Source organism: Saimiri boliviensis, chromosome 10 (genome assembly GCF_048565385.1).
Source record: "Saimiri boliviensis isolate mSaiBol1 chromosome 10, mSaiBol1.pri, whole genome shotgun sequence".
Taxonomy (NCBI): Eukaryota; Metazoa; Chordata; class Mammalia; order Primates; family Cebidae; genus Saimiri; species Saimiri boliviensis.
This window is the reverse complement of record NC_133458.1, coordinates 54,152,649-54,172,684: the sequence shown is the minus strand read 5'-3', so window position 1 is coordinate 54,172,684 and position 20,036 is coordinate 54,152,649. Positions and strand designations below refer to the sequence as shown.

At 36.1% G+C, this 20,036-nt stretch overlaps 1 protein-coding gene across 4 annotated transcripts in view; it reads right to left on the bottom strand.

The window, feature by feature from the left end:
- PTPN12 (protein tyrosine phosphatase non-receptor type 12) overlaps positions 1-20,036 on the bottom strand; it is a 115,948-nt gene that overhangs the window by 54,734 nt on the left and 41,178 nt on the right. For all 4 annotated transcript variants that reach the window (XM_003921134.4, XM_074379302.1, XM_074379301.1 and 1 more), the window contains exons 2-6: positions 19,688-19,796; positions 12,228-12,304; positions 10,288-10,383; positions 8,172-8,210; positions 1,719-1,790 (exon numbers count right to left, since the gene is read on the bottom strand). In XM_003921134.4, the coding sequence (XP_003921183.1) occupies positions 1,719-1,790; positions 8,172-8,210; positions 10,288-10,383; positions 12,228-12,304; positions 19,688-19,796 (393 nt within the window). The remainder of the gene's footprint in view (positions 1-1,718; positions 1,791-8,171; positions 8,211-10,287; positions 10,384-12,227; positions 12,305-19,687; positions 19,797-20,036) is intronic.

The following is a 20,036-nucleotide window of genomic DNA, read 5'->3' as shown; positions in this document are numbered from 1 at the left end:
CACAAATGTGTGCACACACACTCCTATTCTATTGGTTCTGTTTCTCTGGAGAACCCTAATATGGGCAAATTAATATAAAAAAATTTTTTTTTGAGATGGAGTTTTGCTCTTGTCACCCAAGCTGTAGCGCAGTGATATGATCTCAGCTCATTGCAATCTCCACCTCCCAGGTTCAAGCAATTCTCATGCCTCAGCCTCCTGAGTAGCTGGGATTACAGGTGCATGCCACCACATCTGGCTAAGTTTTGTATTTTATTTTTTTTTGAGATGGAGTTTTGCTCTTGCTGCCCAGGCTGGACTGTAATGGTGCAACTTCAGCTCATTGCAACCTTTGCCTCTGGGTTCAAGCGATTCTCCTACCTCAGCCTCCTAAGTAGCTGGGATTACAGGCATGCGTCCCCATGCCCAGCTAATTTTGTATTTTTAGTAGAGACAGGGTTTCCCCATGTTGGTCAGGCTAGTCTCAAACTCCTAACCTCGGGTGACCTGCCCGCCTCAGCCTCCCGAAGTGCCGGGATTACAGGTGTGAACCACTGTGACTGGTCTTTTTTTGTATTTTTAGTAGAGATAGGGTTTTACCATGTTGGCCAGGCTGGTTTCAAACTCCTGACCTCAAGTGATCCATCCACCTCAACCTCTCAAAGTGCTGGAATTACAGGCATGAGTCACTGTGCCTGGCCTAGATTAATTAATTTTTATGTTATGTTCAATTACAGTCTTTTTATGGCACCTAAAGAAAACTGTTGGTTCTATTTTAAAATTCACTAACATTTTTCTTCTTTTTGTCCTTGTCTTTTATTTTTCCTATTCCTCTTATTTCCTTCACTGTTTTTGTTTTTTGGTTCATTTTCTCAGGTTTTTGCTGTGTTAGCTTTTGAGCTTGAATTCAATTCATTTCCAAAGGTCATTATATAGTAAGAAAACATTCTAGCCGGGCGCGGTGGCTCAAGCCTGTAATCTCAGCACTTTGGGAGGCTGAGGCGGGTGGATCGCGAGGTCAGGAGATCGAGACCATCCTGGTCAACACGGTGAAACCCCGTCTCTACTAAAAAATACAAAAAATTAGCTGGGCGTGGTGGCGCATGCCTGTAATCCCAGCTACTCAGGAGGCTGAGGCAGGAGAATTGCCTGAACCCAGGAGGCGGAGGTTGCGGTGAGCCGAGATTGCGCCATTGCACTCCAGCCTGGGTAACAAGAGCGAAACTCCGTCTCAAAAAAAAAAGAAAAGAAAAGAGAAAACATTTTAAGTTTCATATCAAATAATCTGCCAAAAAGGATCAATCTTTACTTCCAGGATGGCAGTTCTTAAACTTATCTTTATACATAATTATAACAATTTTTGAGAGCACAATACAGATATGAAGGGTTAATATGATAAACTATACTCTAGTTATCAACTCTTTCCCATTTAACCAATTTGAAATGAATATGCTATTTCCAAATACTAAAAGCACAGTTGCTACATTTAACACTATCAATTGATACACAAAGACTAACACAAAATTAATACAGTAAGATACAAGGAGAGCATACATTTATGAAGTCATCCCAAAAGTGTCCAAATTAAAAGCAGTATATAAACAAATAATTTTTTAAAATGTAAGCATAGATTTGTGAGTCCTTGGTGTCTATAAACCTGGGTTCATACCACATTACAATTATTCATCAGTTTAGCTTGCCAATTTTCTGAAAAAAAATTTTTAAAAACTGATACTTACACAAGAAATTTTAAATGGTGCAAATGTTATGGGGTCTTCTCCATACAAAGGCCAATAGCGCTCACATTTTTTCTGTCATACAAAGAAAAATTAGTAATTCATATAAGTTTTTATTAAACTATTATAAATTATATTTTTGTGTACTGGGGCTCTGCTTGCTTCTACTTCCCCAAAACAGGAAAACTCACATTAGCAGGCAATGAGCTAAGAGAGCTTAGATTTACCCAATTATTTTTAAAGATAGGCTACTGTGTCTTCTCCAAGAATAGTCATAAAAACCTTACTGACTTAAGTGCGTAACTGTTCAATGCTATCTGCCAGGTCTATAAAATAGACCAAAGATCCTCCTGTAGACAGAAAAACTAATTTTATAAAAGTATCTGGTACAAGGAGGTTCATTTGGTATAAAGGTTGCTAGGCAAGTTTTACTGCTTGTAACATGACAATATAAATATCTGTCGGAATTCTCATTAAATATAAAATATGTGATCAAGTAGAAAGAGTAGTCTACTTGGAATTAGAAGAATTTTGCAAGTACTAATTCTACTGCTTTATTGACCTTTAGTTTCTTTATCTGTAAAAATAGAAATAATAATTCTTATCTTACAGATTTGTTGCAAGTTTATTAAATAAGAGTATATTTTAAATGCATTATAGATGGTAAAACCCCTACACAAACATGATGTATTATTTTAACTATCCGATTTTATTTGAGATTACAGAAAGTGTAGTATAATGTCTCCAAATTTCTGCAAATATACTAAATGGAGTTATTATCTCTAGGCTGAATGAACTATAAGTTGACAGTAATGCTCACAGGGAAACAAAGTAAAACTGTCTGGTATGTTAGGTTAGTTATTATTTTAGAGGTTTAAAACCACTGATAACTTCCAAATCTCATTTTCCAAGAGACATTTATAGAACGTGATAAAAATTCTTTTCTTTCAGATACGGTCTTGCTTTGTCATTCAGACGGGAGTGTGCAATGGTATAATCATGGCTCACTGCAGCCTCTACCTTCTGGGCTCAAGTGATCCTCCCACCTTAGCCTCCTGAGTAGCTGGGACCACAGGTGTGTGCCACCACTCCTGGCTAATTCTTTTTTTTTTTTTTTTTTTATTAAAGAGATTAAGGCCAGGTACAGTGGCTCACGCATATAATCCCAGTACTTTGGAAAGCCAACATGGGCAGATCATTTAAGGCAAGGAGTTCAAAGACCAGACTGGCCAACATGGCAAAACCTTGTCTCTACTCAAAAATACAAAAAATTAGCCGGGTATGGTGGCACACGCCTTTAATCCCAGCTACTCAGGAGGCTCAGGCATGAGAATTGTTTGAACCTGGGAGATGGAGGTTGGAAACAGCTGAGATCACACCACTGCGCTCAAGCCTGGGTGACAGAGTGAGACTCTGTCTCTCCCACCAAAAAAAGATTAAAAAAAAAAAAAATAGAGATGGGGTCTTGCCATGTTGCCATAGCTGATCTCAAACTCATGGGCTCAAGTAATTCTCCCACCCTAGCCTCCCAAGTAGCTGAGATTACAGGTATGAGCCACTGTACCTGGACCTTAAATTCTTTTTGAGAGTTTTTAAAAATTTTGTTTTTTTAAATCTCTTACCTGACAAAACTTAAATACCTTGTAACAGATACAAAACAAGTTGTAAAGCTGGGCATGGTGGCTCATGCCTGTAATCCCAGCACTTCGGGAGGCCAAGGTGGGCAGATCGCGAGGTCAGGAGTTTGAGACCAGTCTGGCTAACATAGTGAAACCCCGTCTCTACTAAAAATACAGAATATTAGCCAGGTGTAGTGGTATGTTCCTGTAATGCCAGCTACTCAGGAGGCTGAGGCAGGATAATCGCATGAACCTGGGAGGCGGAGGCTGCAGTGAGCCAAGATGGTACCATTGCACTCCAGCCTGTGTGACAATGTGAAACTCTGTCTCAAAAAAAACAAAAGGAAGAAAAAGAAAACAAGCTGTAGGAGATTAATTTAGGTAAGAACAGAAAGTGGTGTGACTAACAATGCTCCCAACTCAGATGAGCAGTAATAAGATTATATTGGTATTTATATTCCTGGTATAAAACTAATAATGGTATTAAAAACTATGTATTAAATATCATATATGCATAATCTCTAACACTACAAAGTGGGTATTACTTCCTTCCAAACATGAGGAAACTGAAGCTCAGAATAAACTACTGCACCATGGTTAAAATGCTTGTAAAATGGGAGGTTTGTCAGATTTAATTATCTGTGCTTTTTCCACTAGGTCACATTCAAAGTCAAGATCAAAGTCAACGTTATCAAAAAACTTCATAGGTCCTAACTCACTCATAATCTATTACTAATAAGACATAATGAATCACAAAAACGCTCAGCTTCAAAAAATTCTGCACCCAATACACTTAATTTTTCACCAGTTAACTACCACTGATACACAATATGAGCTTGTTAATATAATGAAAAGAAAAATAAATCCTAAATCTTAATAGCAACTTAAAACATTAGGTGAACAACATTTAAACTCTCTAAGACAATCGATTAATAATATTAACGTACATACTGACAACACTTAAATAGATAATTTGATTATGCAATAATTTCTGTTTTTATATTTTCTAATTTTATTCACTTTCTGTCCAACATTACTTGATACTGATAAAGGAAATAGTTGGGAGTAACGGAATCAACTAAGGCTTCCCAATTATTTATTAACAACTGAAAGATGTATCTTTTGCAATATATTGCTTACTGAAAAAAATTAACATATTTATAAATTAAAGATACAGAATAAATGAATTTTACTTCTACATAGCATAAAAATACCAATGTTAGAAAATCAGGGTAAGAAACTATCTTCTCTCAGCTTTGAAGACAGGAAACAAGCAAAATATATTGTGGTATTAGCAAATAGAGTAATCGAAATATTCAGGCCAGGTGTGGTGGCTCATGCCTGCAATCCCAGGACTTTGGGAGACAGAGGTGGGTGATCACCCAAGGTCAGGAGTTCAAGACCAGACTGGCCAACATGGTGAAACCCCATCTCTATTAAAACTACAAAAATTAGCTGGGCTGTGGTGGCAGGTACCTGTGATCCCAACTATTTGGGAGGCTGAGGCAGAACAATCAACTGAACCTGGGAGATGGAGGTTGCAGTGAGCAGAGATCGCACCACTGCACTCCAGTTTGGTCAACAGGGCAGGACTCTGTCTCACTGTCTCAAAAAAAACAAAAATTCAAACGACATATTAACGATAACCAGATTTTATTTCATGTATTTTCACTTGCTCAATCTTATTCCTATTTTAAAATACCTCTCTATTTTAGTCCATAGATGGCATTCCACTTAAAACACTACTGAATATTTGAAGATTACTAAGTAATAATACATAATTAGTTATTTTAAGTACAGGCATGCCTCATTTTACCGTGTTTCTCAGACACTGAATATTTTACAAATTGAAGTTTTGTGGCAACCCTGCACCAAGCAAGTATATTGGTATCCTTTTTTCAACAGCATGTGCTCATTCAGGTCTGTGCCACATGTTGGTAGCCCTTGCAGTATTCCAAACCTTTTCATTATGATGGTATCTGTGATTGTAATCTGATCAGTGATGTCTGAAGCTACTACTCTAATTGTTCTGGGGTGCCACAAATTGCTCCCATATAAAATGGCAAACTTAACAGATGTTGTGAGCGTTGTCACTGTTCCATTGATAAGTTTTTGTACCATCTCTTTTCCTCTCCTTGGGCTTTCCTATTTCCTGAGACACAGTACTGAAATAAGACTAATAACCCCACAATGGCCTCAAAGTGTTCAAGTGAAAAGAGTCACATACTTTTCACTTTAAATAAAAAAATCTAAAAATGATTAAGCTTAGGAGGAAAGCATGTCGAAAACTGACACAGGCAGAAAGGTAGGCTTCTTGTACTAGCCAAGTTTAGAATGCAAAGGAAAAGTTCTTGGAGGACATTAAAAAGCTACTCCAGGAAATACACAAACAATTGAGTAGGTCAAACAGCCTATTACTTACATGGAGAAAGCTTTAGTAGTCTAGATAGAAGATCAAACCAGCTACAACATTCCTATAAGCCAAAGCCTAATCCAGAGCAAAGCACTGACTCCCTTAATTTCTGTGAAGCATGAGGAAGCTGTAAAAGGAAAGTCAGAAGCTAGCAAAGGCTAGTTCATGAGTTTTAAGGACAGAAGCTGCTCCCATGACATAAAAGTGCAAGATGAAGCACCAAATTAGGACGTAGCAACTGCAGAAAGTTATCCAAAGATCTAAGCTAACAGCACTGATGAACCAAGCTATACTAAATGACGTATTTTCAGTGTAGATGAAACAGCCTTATATTGAAAGCAGATGCCATCTAGGACTTTCAGAGCTACAGAAAAAAAAGTCAATGTCTAGCTTCAAAGCTTCAAAGGACATGATGACTCTCTTGTTAGGGGTTAATGCAGCTGGTGACATTAAGTTGAAGCCAATGCTCATTTACCATTCTGAAAATCCTAGAGGCTCTAAAATCATGCAGATTGTACTCTGTCTGTGTTCTATAAATAGAATAAGGCCTGGATGTCAGCACATCTGTTTACAGCATGCTTTTTTTTCAACCCCACCCCCAGCCCATCCCTACAGCACGATTTAATATTTTAAGCTCACTACTGGGGACTACTGCTTGGAAAAAAGAAAAAAAAAGATTGCTTTCAAAATATTATTGTTTACAATGGACCCAAAAGCTCTGATGGACATGTACAAGGAGATTAATGATAATTTCATGCCTGCTAATACAACATCCATTCTGCAGCCTATGGATCAAGGAATAATTTCAAATTTCAAGTCTTATTATTTAAAAAACATATTTTATAAAGCTAAAGCTGCCATAGATAATGATTACTCTGATGGATCTAGGGAAAGTGAACTGAAAACCTTCTGCAAAGGATTCAGCATTCTAGATGATATTCATTATATTTATGATTCATGGGAGGAGGTCAAAATATCAACATTCACACAAGTTTGGAAAAAGTTGATTCCAAACCTCGTGATAACTCTGAGGAGGAGTTTAAGACCTTAGAAGAGGAAGTAACTGCAAATGTGGTGGAAACAGCAAGAGAATTAGAAGTGGAGCCTGAAGATGGAACTGAATTGCCACAATCTCATGACAAAACCTGGAATAGATGGAGTTGCTTCTTATGGTTGAGAAAAAAGTAGTTCCATGAGAAGGAATCTAGTTTTGGTGAAGATGTTGCGAACACTGTTGAAATGACAACAAAGGATTTAGTTGGTAACCATAAACTTAGTTGATAAAGCAGTGCAAGAGTTTGAAATGACAGACTCCAATTTTGAAAGTAGTTCTACTATAAGTAAAATGCTATTAAACAGCACAGCATGCTACAGAGTAGTCTTTCATGAAAGAAGAGACAATTAATGCGGCAAACTTCACTATTTTCTTATTTTACTTTTTTAGAGGTGGGGTCTCCCTCTGCCCAGGCTGAAGTACAGTAGCCTAATCATAGCTCATGGCAGCTGCCACCTTCTGGGGTCAAGTGATCCTCCCACCTCAGCCTCCCAAAGTGCTGGGATTACAAGTGTGAACTACTGTGCCTGGCCCTGTCTTATTTTATCAAAATTTGCCACAGTTACTCCAACCTTCAGCAAACACCACCTTGATCAGTCAGCAGCCATCAACATCAATAAGACCCTTCACCAGCATAAAGATTACAACTAGCTGAAGGCTAAGATGATCATTATGTTTTCTAGTAACAAAGTATTTTTAAATTAAGGCATGGCTGGGCGCAGCGGCTCATGTCTGTAAGCCTAGTAGTTTGAGAGGCTGAGGCGGGTGTATCACCTGAGGTCAGGAGTTCCAGACCAGCCTGGCCAGCATGATGAAACCCCGTCTCTACTAAAACTACAAAAATTAGCTGGGTGTGGTGGTGGGTGTCTGCAATCCCAGCTACTTGGGGGGTAAGGCAGGAGAATCACTTGAATCAGGGAGGCGGAGGTTGTAGTGAGCTGAGATTGTAGCACTGCACTCCATCCTGGGTGACAGAGCGAAACTCCGTCTCAAAAAAGAAAAAAAAAAAATTTTAAGGCATGAAGTGTTTTATACATATAATGCTACTGAACATTTAACAGACTATAATGCCATATAAATATAACTTATATTCACTGAAGAACCAAAAAATGTGATTTACTGTGGTGGTTGGAACTGAATCTGTAATATCTCCACGGTATGCCTATGTATAATAAAATAGACTTACAAAATATAAAAGAAAACATGCTTGAGAGATTATTTTGTTCCTTGTATGAAATAAAAGCATCAGCAGAACCCCAAAATAAAAGAAGTATCTACATTAATTGCCTATGTTCAGATGATGATAATAATAAAAGACCAAGAATATTTATCCCTAAAATGAAATAATAAGAGGAATAGGTTATACATACCCTTCCCATCTCAAATTCTCGGCACGCCATTACAATGATCTAAAAAGTGATGGTGGGGAGTGAGATGAAGAATGTATCAGTCAAACACAATTTTACTTTTTAATAAAATACAAATTTCAAGAATTACTTTGCACCCTGAGAATTTTAACTGGCTTGCCTAAAAAACCTGTTTCAATATTAAATGTGTAAGTTAAAGAAATTATCAAAATTAGGCTTTCCAAACAAGGGCTAACTATATACCAACACACTAAACTGGTTCTAATTAACATGATTTATTTGATTTGAATTAAATTATGTGAATCTTACAGATTTACTTTGTGACTTCTGAAATTATATTAAAATACCACTTTTAGGATATTTACCTACTTATAAATAGCACTATTAATTAAAAATACATTTAGTATTACTGAAATATTGAATGCATTTAACACAATTTTTAAAGGTGATTACATCTGCTTTTCCCCATTTTATAAACTTTCAAACACACAGCATAATTGAAAGAATTTTATAATTAACACTGTATAGCCATCAACTATATTCTATCATTCACATTTAACCATGTTTTATCACATAGCTATCCCTCTATCAATTCATCTTATTTTAAAAATGCATTTCTTTTTTTTTTTTTTTTTTCTTGAGAAGGGGTCTAGCTGAGGCTGGAGTGCACTGGCGCGATCTCCGCCTCCTGGGTTCAAGTAATTCTCCTGCCTCAGCCTCCCAAGTAGCTAGGATTACAGGCACTCACCACCATGTCCAGCCAATTTTTTTGTATTTTTAGTAGAGAAGGGGTTTCACCATGTTGGCCAGGTCAGGGTCTCACATTCCTGACCTGAGGTGATCTGCCTGCCTTGGCCTCCCAAAGTGCTGGGATTACAGACATAGGCCACCATGCCTGGCCTTAAAAATGCATTTCAAATTAAGTCTTAAACATCAGTATACTCTCCACAGAATACTTCAGCATGCATATTATTATCTAGAACACAGTAATTTTTAATATTCTTTCTAGTATTTTTTCCTTGAGGTAAATTTTACATACAATGAAATTTGCAAATCCTAAAGTGAACATTCTGAGTTTGGACAAACGCATGCATCTGTGCAACACAAATTTTATCAATATATAGGATCTTCCCATCATCCAAAAACTTTCTTTATGCTCTTCTTAGTCAATCCACGAGCACATGTAGTTTTTAAAGTGAAGTACAGCAAATATAAATAACTGGAAAACTGCCCCCCTTTCTTTAATCTTTCAAAGACCAGAGGATGTCAATGCTTTAGATCAGGCGTCCCCTGAGGCCATTTATTCCCCCCCCCCCCCCCCCCGCACTTCAGGAAGGAGCACCTCTTTCATTGGTGGTCGGTGAGAGGAGCACAGTATGTGGCGGCCCTCCGACGGTCTGAGGGACAGTGAACTGGCCCCCTGTGTAAAAAGTTTGGGGACGCCTGCTTTAGAGCATGACAATTCCATTAAAAAGCCTTAAGAAAAAAATGAAAATTCCACATTACTAATTTTCTACACCCACACAATGAAAAGTGTCAACGCACATGCTTAGGTTTCAAGAGTAATACACAGCAGTACAGGGTAGCTCTTTGCACTATTCCAACTCATTTCCCTCTGCTTCCAAATCTAAAGGCACATTATTCCCTTCATCCAAAAGAACAAAAGGGCAATTAATGAACTCCAGGGGCAGATGAAACAAACTCCCTTACACCGTATATAAACACCGTATATAATTGTTTGCAGTGAGGTGTTTACATGTATTTTCCTAAGAAGAGGGACTCAAATGAGTATAGCTGTACTATCAAGTATTTTATTGACCTATTAGAGCACTGATCCTTTCCTGCTTTTTTATAAGTTGTTTGATAGTTGTATCATTAGTTATTGACTTAGGACAACATTTAAACTATTATCATACCTTCTTAAAATATTTAGCCTAGTTTGTAGAAATTTAATGAGACATCCTAAAAATCAGTGTCCATCTTTTTAGTAAACATCAGCAATAAGTAAACATCATTATGGATTTAAAAAAAAAAAACCCTCATTCCTTATTCAGTAAAACATCCTATATGTCATTACATATATAGTTCTCAAAATTATTGTAAAAAGTAAATTACTTACCACAACATTGTATTCCCATATCATCCTCCAAAAATCTATTACTGTATTTGCTAAAGGTCCTTGAGTTGCTACATATGCTTTTGGCCCATAGACACCCTAAAAATGGTTAAAAGCAAAGTTCACATTTATTTTGATTATCAGAAATATTTCATTACCTAAAATAAAAGGTTTCAAATTTTATTAGTAATATTGTTGTTTTAACTTAAACCATTTCCAAACAATGTATCTCTTACAGTACATTAAATAAAGCATGGCAAAATATATTCAATTCACTTCTGATGACTGTTATTACTTCTGTGTGTTTACTGGATATGGTGCACAGAAAAGGTAATTAAGAACTGCCTTATGCTAATTAAAAATTATTACTTATCTAGGCATTAAAAACAAAAGCCCTAATACCTACTCAACGAGGCTAAGTGTAGGAGAAATACAAAGCATGCTCTGATTCTAAAACAATACCAAAACTAGTAAACAGTTCTTTCTTAGTTTTTTCCATAGCTATCTTCCATTATCTATTCAGCTTAAAAGTTCATCAAACATCTACCATACAAGTTTTTAATAATGAACATGAGAATATACCAAACAGGGTCATTGAATAAAATACTAAAACTGACACATAACTGACTCATACAATTTATCAGTGTGATTAAGCATAATTAAAAACTGTAACTTTTAACAAACACCCTTATAAAAGAATATGAACATGGATAAAATCTGAAATAGCAAACCATCAACTTATTAGTTTTTAATTAATGTATTAATTTTGGTTTTTAACTTTCTTAAAACAAAAAATTTTTATTTAAAAACATGACTGCTGAATGTTGGCATAGATACTAATTTTACTACGTCAACTTTTTTTTTTTTTTTTTTTGAGACAGAGTCTTACTCTGTAGCCCAGGCTGGAGTGCAGTGGGGTGTGATCTTGGCTCAATGCAACCTCCACCTCCCAGGTTCTGGTGATTTTCCTGCCTCAGCCTCCCAAGTAGCTGGGATAACAGGCATGCGCCACCACACCTGGCTAATTTGTATATTTTTAGTAGAGCCGGGGGGTTTCACCATGTTGGCCAGGCTGGTCTCAAACTCCTGACTTCAGGTGATCCACCTGCCTCTGTCTCCCAAAGTGTTGGGATTATAGGCATGAGCCACTGTGCCCAGCCTCACATAAACTTTTATCAGTTAACATTTTTATCAACAAAAACATCATATGCAAATATGTATAAACACCATATATAAGTGAAAATTATACTATCATATCACTTGAAAGATTTAAAAACACAGATAAGCTAATGGAAAAAAAAGGCTTTTATTTAAACTGAATCAAGTGGCAGTTTTCATCTACTGCTATTGATAACCTAAAGAACTTGACTGCTTTTCAAAGGGTATCCAAACAAAGGTTATATAAAAGAGACAATTTTATCTTGGATTTTGGGTTGCCACCTGAAACAGTGACAACTGCCAAAAGTTTTATATTTGAGGCTACATTCCAGAATTTTAAATCAATATTATCCAGCAATTCCACCTGTAGTAATTTATCCCAAGAAATTATTCAAAAGAACAAAGACGTTTACTGAAATATTATTATTTAAAAAAATTGGAAACAACCTATATGGGTCAACAACAGGCAATAATCATTTTCATTTGTGCACACAAACCCAAAGCGATGACTGAGTAGATTATTTAGTAATATGTAAGACTTCCATGGGAAAGTAGAAATAAAAAAGAAAATGTTATCTCTGCTATCACAAAACTAAGCACAAACTATTTAACTATATGAATAAGGAGGCTAGAAGGAAAGCATATAAAAACAATGTGCCAGGAGAATGGTTTTATTTTTATTTCTCTTGCTGTTGGTATGTTTGAGCAATTCAAAAAGTTTTTACAAAACTAGTATGTAGAAAGACATTACTACAACAGAGAAACACCATTTAAAGTGTACATACCTTTATAAAATTTGCATTGATATAGTCTGAATCTTGTGAAGGAGTCTTTAATGTCAATTTAACTCGGCTGTGATCAACTACAAGAAAAAAAATTCATAAAATATGCATGGTTGACACACAGGTATTTTCTAACAAAGTCTAAGTAAGGTTAAATAGATAGCTTAAGAACATTTACTTTAAAAAACAATGAATGAAAATGCACTCTAGGTACCAGCAGGGTAATTTCTAACATTACATTGAAGGGAAATAAAATAAATTTTAAAACAACCATGACCTGGCAGGCACCAGTAATCCTAGTGACTTGGGAGGCTGAAGCAGGAGAATTGCTTGAACCTGGGAGGTGGGGGCTACAGTGAACCAAGATTGAGCCACTGCACTCCAGCCCAGGCGACAGAGTAAGACCCTGTCTCAAAACAAACAAACAAACCACCACCACCAGTGGTGTAAAGCAGTGTATTAAAGTTGCAATAAGAATAATCTCTGGCACTCTTTTAAAATTCAAATTCCAGGGCATCATCCCTGATTTAATAGAGCAGAATCTAAGGTTTCAGCCCCTGCAGCTTTAACAAACATACCAGGTTGCTGATGAATACGAAACATATCAGGTTGCAGTGATATACAAGCCCATATGCTAAAATTCTTATTAGAAAATCTAACTTTCATATTTCACAAGAAACCATAAAAACTAAATTATAACAAATTAAGTAAACTGAGATTATATAAAAAGTGCTCAACACTGCTCTTGGCTAAAAATATGTATTATTAGGTAATGTAGCTTAAAGTAAAAAATCTTTACAAAAAATTTTATAAATAATATTTTTCTTTTCAGTTTTTACTGATTTACTTATTTTTTAAAAAGAGCATACATATATAATTTTTTTAAAATTAGACCTTAAAGAAAGGTATAAAATAAAAAGTAAGCCTCCCCTGCTCTTCAATTCCAGGGCTCTCTCCCAACCGGATACTATATTAAAGTTTCTTTTCCCCTTCCAAACATACTTTGTGTACACATACAGCTATATACTTTGAAAAACTACTACACAAATCCAAGCATCCTAAACATGCTGTTTTGTATCGTTTTCAGCTTACAGTACATGGTGGAACTCTTCCCAAAGCACAAAAAGATTTACCTCATTATTTTAAAATATAGAGACAAGGTCTCGCTCTGTCATGCAGGCTGAAGTACAATGGTGCGATCATAGCTCGTTATAACCTAAAACTTCTGAGCTAGAGTTGTTCCTGCCTCAGGCTCCCAAAGTGTTGGAATTACAGGTGTGAACCACTGCACCCAGCTTGCACTTGGCTATCTTACTCTTTTTAGTTTAACAGAGAATTCCATCATGTGAATGTTTCATTCTTTATTTAACTGGATACTCTACTGATGAGCCATTTTTTTCCCTATTAAAAACATTACTACAATGAACACTAACATGTATATATGGCTGTTACCAGTGTTGTTGTAGGATAAATTCCTAAGAGAGGAATTGCTACTTGCCTTCTAAAAGGTATGTAACAATTTATTCAAGTGTTATTTAATAAGGGTGACTGGGTATTAACTTTTCATCACTGACAAACCAAAAAGTAAAAATGTCTTGTTTTATTGTCCATCTCTTGGATTATGCAAAGAGCGTATATTTTAATATATTTGTGTTATGTGTACTTTTTTTCCATAAACCACTTGTTTACACACTTTTCCCATTTTTCCATGTCTGTTTCGTCCTACTGATTTTTTATAAAATCCATGTAAAAAGAAAAAAATCAGCCCTCTGTCACAAGAGGTACAAATAGTTTTTTCCAGTTTGTGCTGATATTTAAAACTTTTTATTTAGAACTAATTTTAGATTTACAGTAAAACTGCAAAAACAGTATACAGAATTTCCATATACCTCTCACTGAGCTTCCTCTAATAGCAACATCTTATATAACGATACGACAATGATCAATATCACAATATTAACAGTTATAAAACTATTAATTAAACAAGACTATATGCAAAACCAGTGTTTTCTAATCTTTTATCTCTTTCAAGGTTCTCAAATTTAATTTTTAGTGGCTGGACGTAGTGGCCCACACCTGTAATCCCAGCACTTTGGGAGGTAAAGGCAGGTGGATCACATGAGGTCAGGAGTTTGAGACCAGCCTGGCCAACATGGTGAAATCCCATCTCTACTAAAAATACAAAAAAAAATTAGCAGGGCATTGTGGCACATGCCTGTTATCTCAGCTACCTGGGAGGCTGAGGCAGGAGATTTGCTTGAACCAAGGAAGTGGGAGGTTGCAGTGCTCTGAGACTGCACCACTATACTCCAGCCTGGGTGACAGAGTGAGACTCCATCTCAAAATAATAACAATTTTTATTTCTCCTTCGTCTCCTTCAATCTAAAAAAGTTTTTCTAATTGATTTTTTAAAAAATGATTGGAATGAAGTTGGGGATTTTTGGTAATATCACAGAATGATGTTGCGTCCCTCTCAGTACAACACATGATACACACATGCCTTAGTACTTGTGATGCATAATACATGATACGCATATGGCTTAGTAATTGTGATTCTAACCATGGTCACTTGGTTAATATGGTACTCCTTGTTTATCAAAAGGAAATGTTACTGCCTTCCCCTTTTTAGTTAACAAATATTTTAGGTTAGATGCTTTGAGATTATGAAATTCTAAAGAAGAATTGCTTAATATTTGTTGTCTCTGGATTAGAAGGGACCATAACATATAATACGTAAAAATGCATTACATTAGAATCCCTTCTAATCCATGAATGAGTATTAAAGGCAGTTAAAATACAAAAGGAAATACTGAAATGTTAACAGACATGAATAAACTTCTTAGCAAAGTTTTAAAGAACAAATAATAGTAACTAATTTATTTTTCATAGGCTCAAAGTTTATACAGAGCACTAAGGCCCAGTTCTGCTAATTTAATTAATAAATTTATTTTTTAAAGAGTTTTTTTTTTTAAATTTGTAGGAAGAGACATATAAGGAAAACATACTGGCTTCTGGTGAAAATTATTCATCTCCTCACTATATTCTAAGAAACAGAATATTTACAAATGTTTGTCAATACTCTGTCAATGTTTGTCAGTCCTTTGTCATGCCACCTTATATGTTCCATTCCCCCTTTTATATGTCATTTGGGATAGGAAATACACATACCGAAAGAAAGAAAGAAAGAAAAAAATCCACTATGTTTCTGGAAAATGAGAATAGAATATTCAGTTAGGATAATGATGGCTGAATAACTACAGAGAGCTTCCTCTTACCATGTTTGCCAGTAATAAGGAGTCTCAGCTAATTACCCTTATTCATATGGCATATTAGCCTCTATTCAAAGTATCTCAAAGGCAGAATACAATAGCTGGTTTACCACTGCGTCCTCAGCAAATGTTTCTGGTGACTGTAAATCCAAATGAGAATAGTGGCTCCCAAATGACAGTATGGGAGACTAGTTTTGGGAGATAGTTTGGGAGACTAGTGCCAGGCTGGCTACATGTAGGCTGGTAATTTCCTTTTTAAAAAAAATTTTCTAAGATGGAAAATTTTAAGCATACACCAAAATAGAACAGTATAATGAATCTTTGTATATCCATTACCCAGCTTCAATAATTACTAACATTTTACGAATCTTATTTCATCTACCCCCAATAATTCAACAGCTAGGGAAAGCAAATTAAAGTCCAAGATTTCTGGAGTACTATATCTTGCAGTAAGTTTAATTTAGCAAATTCAAAACCGGATTTAGAAAATTCAGAAATGCCCTTTTTAAAACTTCCCATTAAATTCTAAAACACAGGCAAATTTGGTAGTCACTGCTTTCTACTATGTACTCATAGCATATTAAAGAGAATTTAAAAATCAACATTATGCTACTTACACAGCATATCATGTGTATTTTGATTTTTTAGCACTTTAAATGTGAATTTTAATATGATTCATTCAATAAATATTTGTTGTATGTAATAAGCACAATAATGTTGTCCATATAGCCATAGTAAAGTAAAAGCAAAGAAAGGGAGTAAGGGCCATCTTGAGGATATCAGCAGTCTTCAGAGATGTAACAAGCTGGGTCTCAGGGAATTAAAAGTTTGCCAATCGATTAAAAAGAAATAAAAACAGAGCATTATAGATAGCATCTCAGGTTCAAAAGTATAGAATTAGTAAGAAATAGCTATCATGAAATCAATGTTTCCTCTAAGCACAGAATTTTATATCGCTATGCACAGACAGGAGTACACCTAAATCACAAAACTCAAGTGGCAGCACATTTGAAACTGGGGTTGTATGATTTCAAAGCCAAGGCTCTGGGTTCAAATAAGCACATGTACTGAAGAGGTGTGAAGCACCATGCGACTGGAAGCGGTGAGCAACAAGTCTGTAAATGTAAATGTAGCCACCTGTTCTCACTCACTTGACCACAGAGCAACTTGGGCAAAGAAGGGGTGGGCTGGAGTTGGAATATGGAACAAATGCATAATTTCAAATAAACAGGTGTATATCCATCCCCGTTCTGTCCACTAAAAAGGCCCAGAAGCAATGATACACCAAGCCCTGTTCAATGGTTGGTCAGCCAGGACCTTGAGGATTGCTCCCCACCTTCCTGCCTGGCTTTTCTGTCACATTCCACTGCCACAGCAGACTGAGTGTCCTGTCTGAATTTTCTGCAGTTCCTTAAGCAGCACCCTTAGCTCCTGTGACACCGTATGGAGAAAGCCACAGCACCCATGATGTTGGCCACCATTAAAACCCGGCAAAGCACCGAAAACTAGAAGTAGCGAGGAAGAACCTGGGTGATTATTTTAACATTCTTCATTCCAACTATATTCTCAATAACACTAATCACCACATGGCAGACCATATATGTTAATTTGTACTGTCTAACAAGACCTTGACTAAAACATAAGCTCCACAAGGGCAGAGATTTTTGCCAGTTTTTTTGTTGTAGTGCCAGCATATAGCACATGCTCAAAGCTTTCTGTAAAATGAGTAAATGCCAAGGTAGGCAGATGAACTGAAGTCAGGAGTTCGAGACTAGCCTGGCCAACATGGGGAAATCCCATTTCTACTAAAAATACAAAAATTAGCCAGGTGTGGTGGCGGGTGCCTGTAATCCCAGCTACTTGGGAAGCTGAGGCAGGAGAACAGCTTGAACCCGGGAGGTGGAGGTTGTAGTGAGCCAACATCACACCACTGCACTCCAGCCTAGGGGAGAGAGTGAGACTCCATCACATAAAAACAAAATGAAACAAATACAAAGAAAGAAATGAAACAACATATGAAAACAGAAACCTACGGCTGTTTAAGATTTCCCTAGATGACAGAAAAAGGAATTGGATAGACTAATTCTTTGAATGTGTACATTAATAATTCCAGAGCAATGTAAAATCATCTTAAGATTATTTTGTTTAATACAAAGTATCCAGAAAGCCGTGTCATCCCCTATTCTGAAGCAGACTGGTGCTATGGTGTCAATGTTTGTGTCCCTCCCAAATTCGTCTGTTAAAACCTAAATTCCAATGCAGCAGTATTAATGGGGCCTTTAGGAGATGTTTAGGTCATGTCTGGTGAACAGGATTACCGGCCTTTACTGAAGAGGCCCGAGGGAGCTTGTTTGCCCCTTCCACCTTGTGAGGTGCAGTGAGAAGGCATCATCTATGAACCAGAGTGAACCTTCACCAGACAGCAAATCTGCAGGTGCCTTCATCTTGGACTTCTCAGTCTCCAGAACTTTAAGAAATAAATGTCTGTTATTAATAAGCCACCCTGTTCACGGTATTTCTGTAATAGCAGCTTGAATGGACTAAGACAATGAGTGAGAAAAGTGGAGAGTACTTTGCAAAAAAGCTTAATGAGAAGTTACTGTGTGCTAGGTACACTTTTAAGCATTAATATTAACCTATTGCGCAAATAATCCTAAATAGTATTAATATAATCTTCATTTTAAGGATGACGAAACCAAGGCACAGAGAGGATAAGTCCAAGGTCACAGAGCTATCAAGTGGGGAAGTCAGGATTTCAACTTCCAGAATCAGAATGCTTTACCATTATGCTATGTTGCCACTTGTTAATTCTGCCAACACAGGCTATCCATACATCCCACAGCTGATAATAATGTAGAACAACAAAAAGATGAAGGATTAAATTGAGGCAAAGAAGTTAGTGGAGAAAAGAAGGAAAGAGATAAGAGAAGGGGTGCATGCTTTAAAAGAGTTATGGAAGAAGAAATTTTCAAAAATAGGGATTTATCAGTGGCATCAAAATAGTTCAATATTCTTGAATAATCAATATTCTTCCTGTTAGAAGAAAGAATAAAAAAAGACCACCAAATCTGGCAATGAAAAAGTCACTGCCCTGGGCAACATGGTGAAACCCTGTCTCTACTAAAATACAAAACATTAGCCAGACGTAGTGCCAGGTGCCTGTAGACCTAGCTATTCAGGAGGCTGAAGCACAAGAATCGCTTGAACCTGGGAGGCAGAGGTTGCAGTGACCCAAGATCGTGCCACTACACTCTGGCCTGGGCGACAGAGCAAGACTCCGTCTCAAAAAAAAAAAATTCACCTAGAACTTTAAGGACATTTTAGAGAGAACAAGCTTTAAGAATGTATGAGAACTGAGGAAATGATGTAACGGAATATAGATATTTCAAGATACTTGAAGAAAGGAAGACTACCGGCAGCTTTAAAAGATAGCAAGTATGACGTACAGCTTTTATTGGATAAGTGAGGGCATACTTTAAGTATACTTTCAGAGTTAGTTATTTTGCCAGAAAAATATGCTATTTAAGAATACAGGCCAGGTGCAGTGGCTTATACCTGTAACCTCAACACTTTGGGAGGCTGAGGTGGAAGGGTCACATGAGCTTAGAAATTTGAGACCAGCCTGGGCAACACGGTGAGACCCCCTCACTTCTATTTAAATAAATAAAGAAAGAAAGAAATAAAATAATTATAATATTATTATTAGAATGTAATGCTATCAATCTAAGACATATGCTTAGAGATACATATTCAGATTGCTGAGAATAGTAGACACACAGATGTTTGAGTCATCCTATGGTTCATTTTTTCATGCATAATTAATCAGTTAAGGTTCTTGTGGATGTACGAAAAATAATATTGTTAGCATTTTAGAAAATATATTTAGTTGTCTATTATTTTAATGCAATTATGTCTTTGAACAGAGTTCACAATACATATTTTCACTCAGATTTACAGTATTTAAAAGTAATTTAGTATTAGAGCAACTATGATACTTAAAGGAAAAAAATTAAAAATTACGATCAGAAGGAAAAACAAAAAGCACAATTATGAATTATTATCTTTTAGTGTACTTTGAAAGATAAGCTAATTAGTACTTCCTTAACAATCAAACTGAGGAAGAATGAAGCTAGGTAGGTTACAAAAGGCTAATTAGCATTTCTATGTGTTCTATCAAGGGCATTTCATACTTACATGGCAGTATGTCCTTATATCTGTTCTTTTTAACATTTTCTTCTTTTTCTCCAGTGGCTGTGGGATATATCTTTTCTGTTCTATATTTGGTAGACAATCTTCTTAACCGCTTAAAATACAAAAAATAAAAATTAAAGTTTAGAGAAACAGTTGATATTTTAAAATTTTTAATAAAATTTGCTGACCTCAATTCCTCACAACTCATTTTCCTGTCTCTGAGTTCTTAATTTCCCCATCTCTTAATAATTAACCCAAAGGATAATTTCTTTCATAGCCTAAGTGCAAACATAAGATTCATATTTACTTCACATGAGCAGCAAAGAAGGCAAATAGAATAAAAGTAATATAA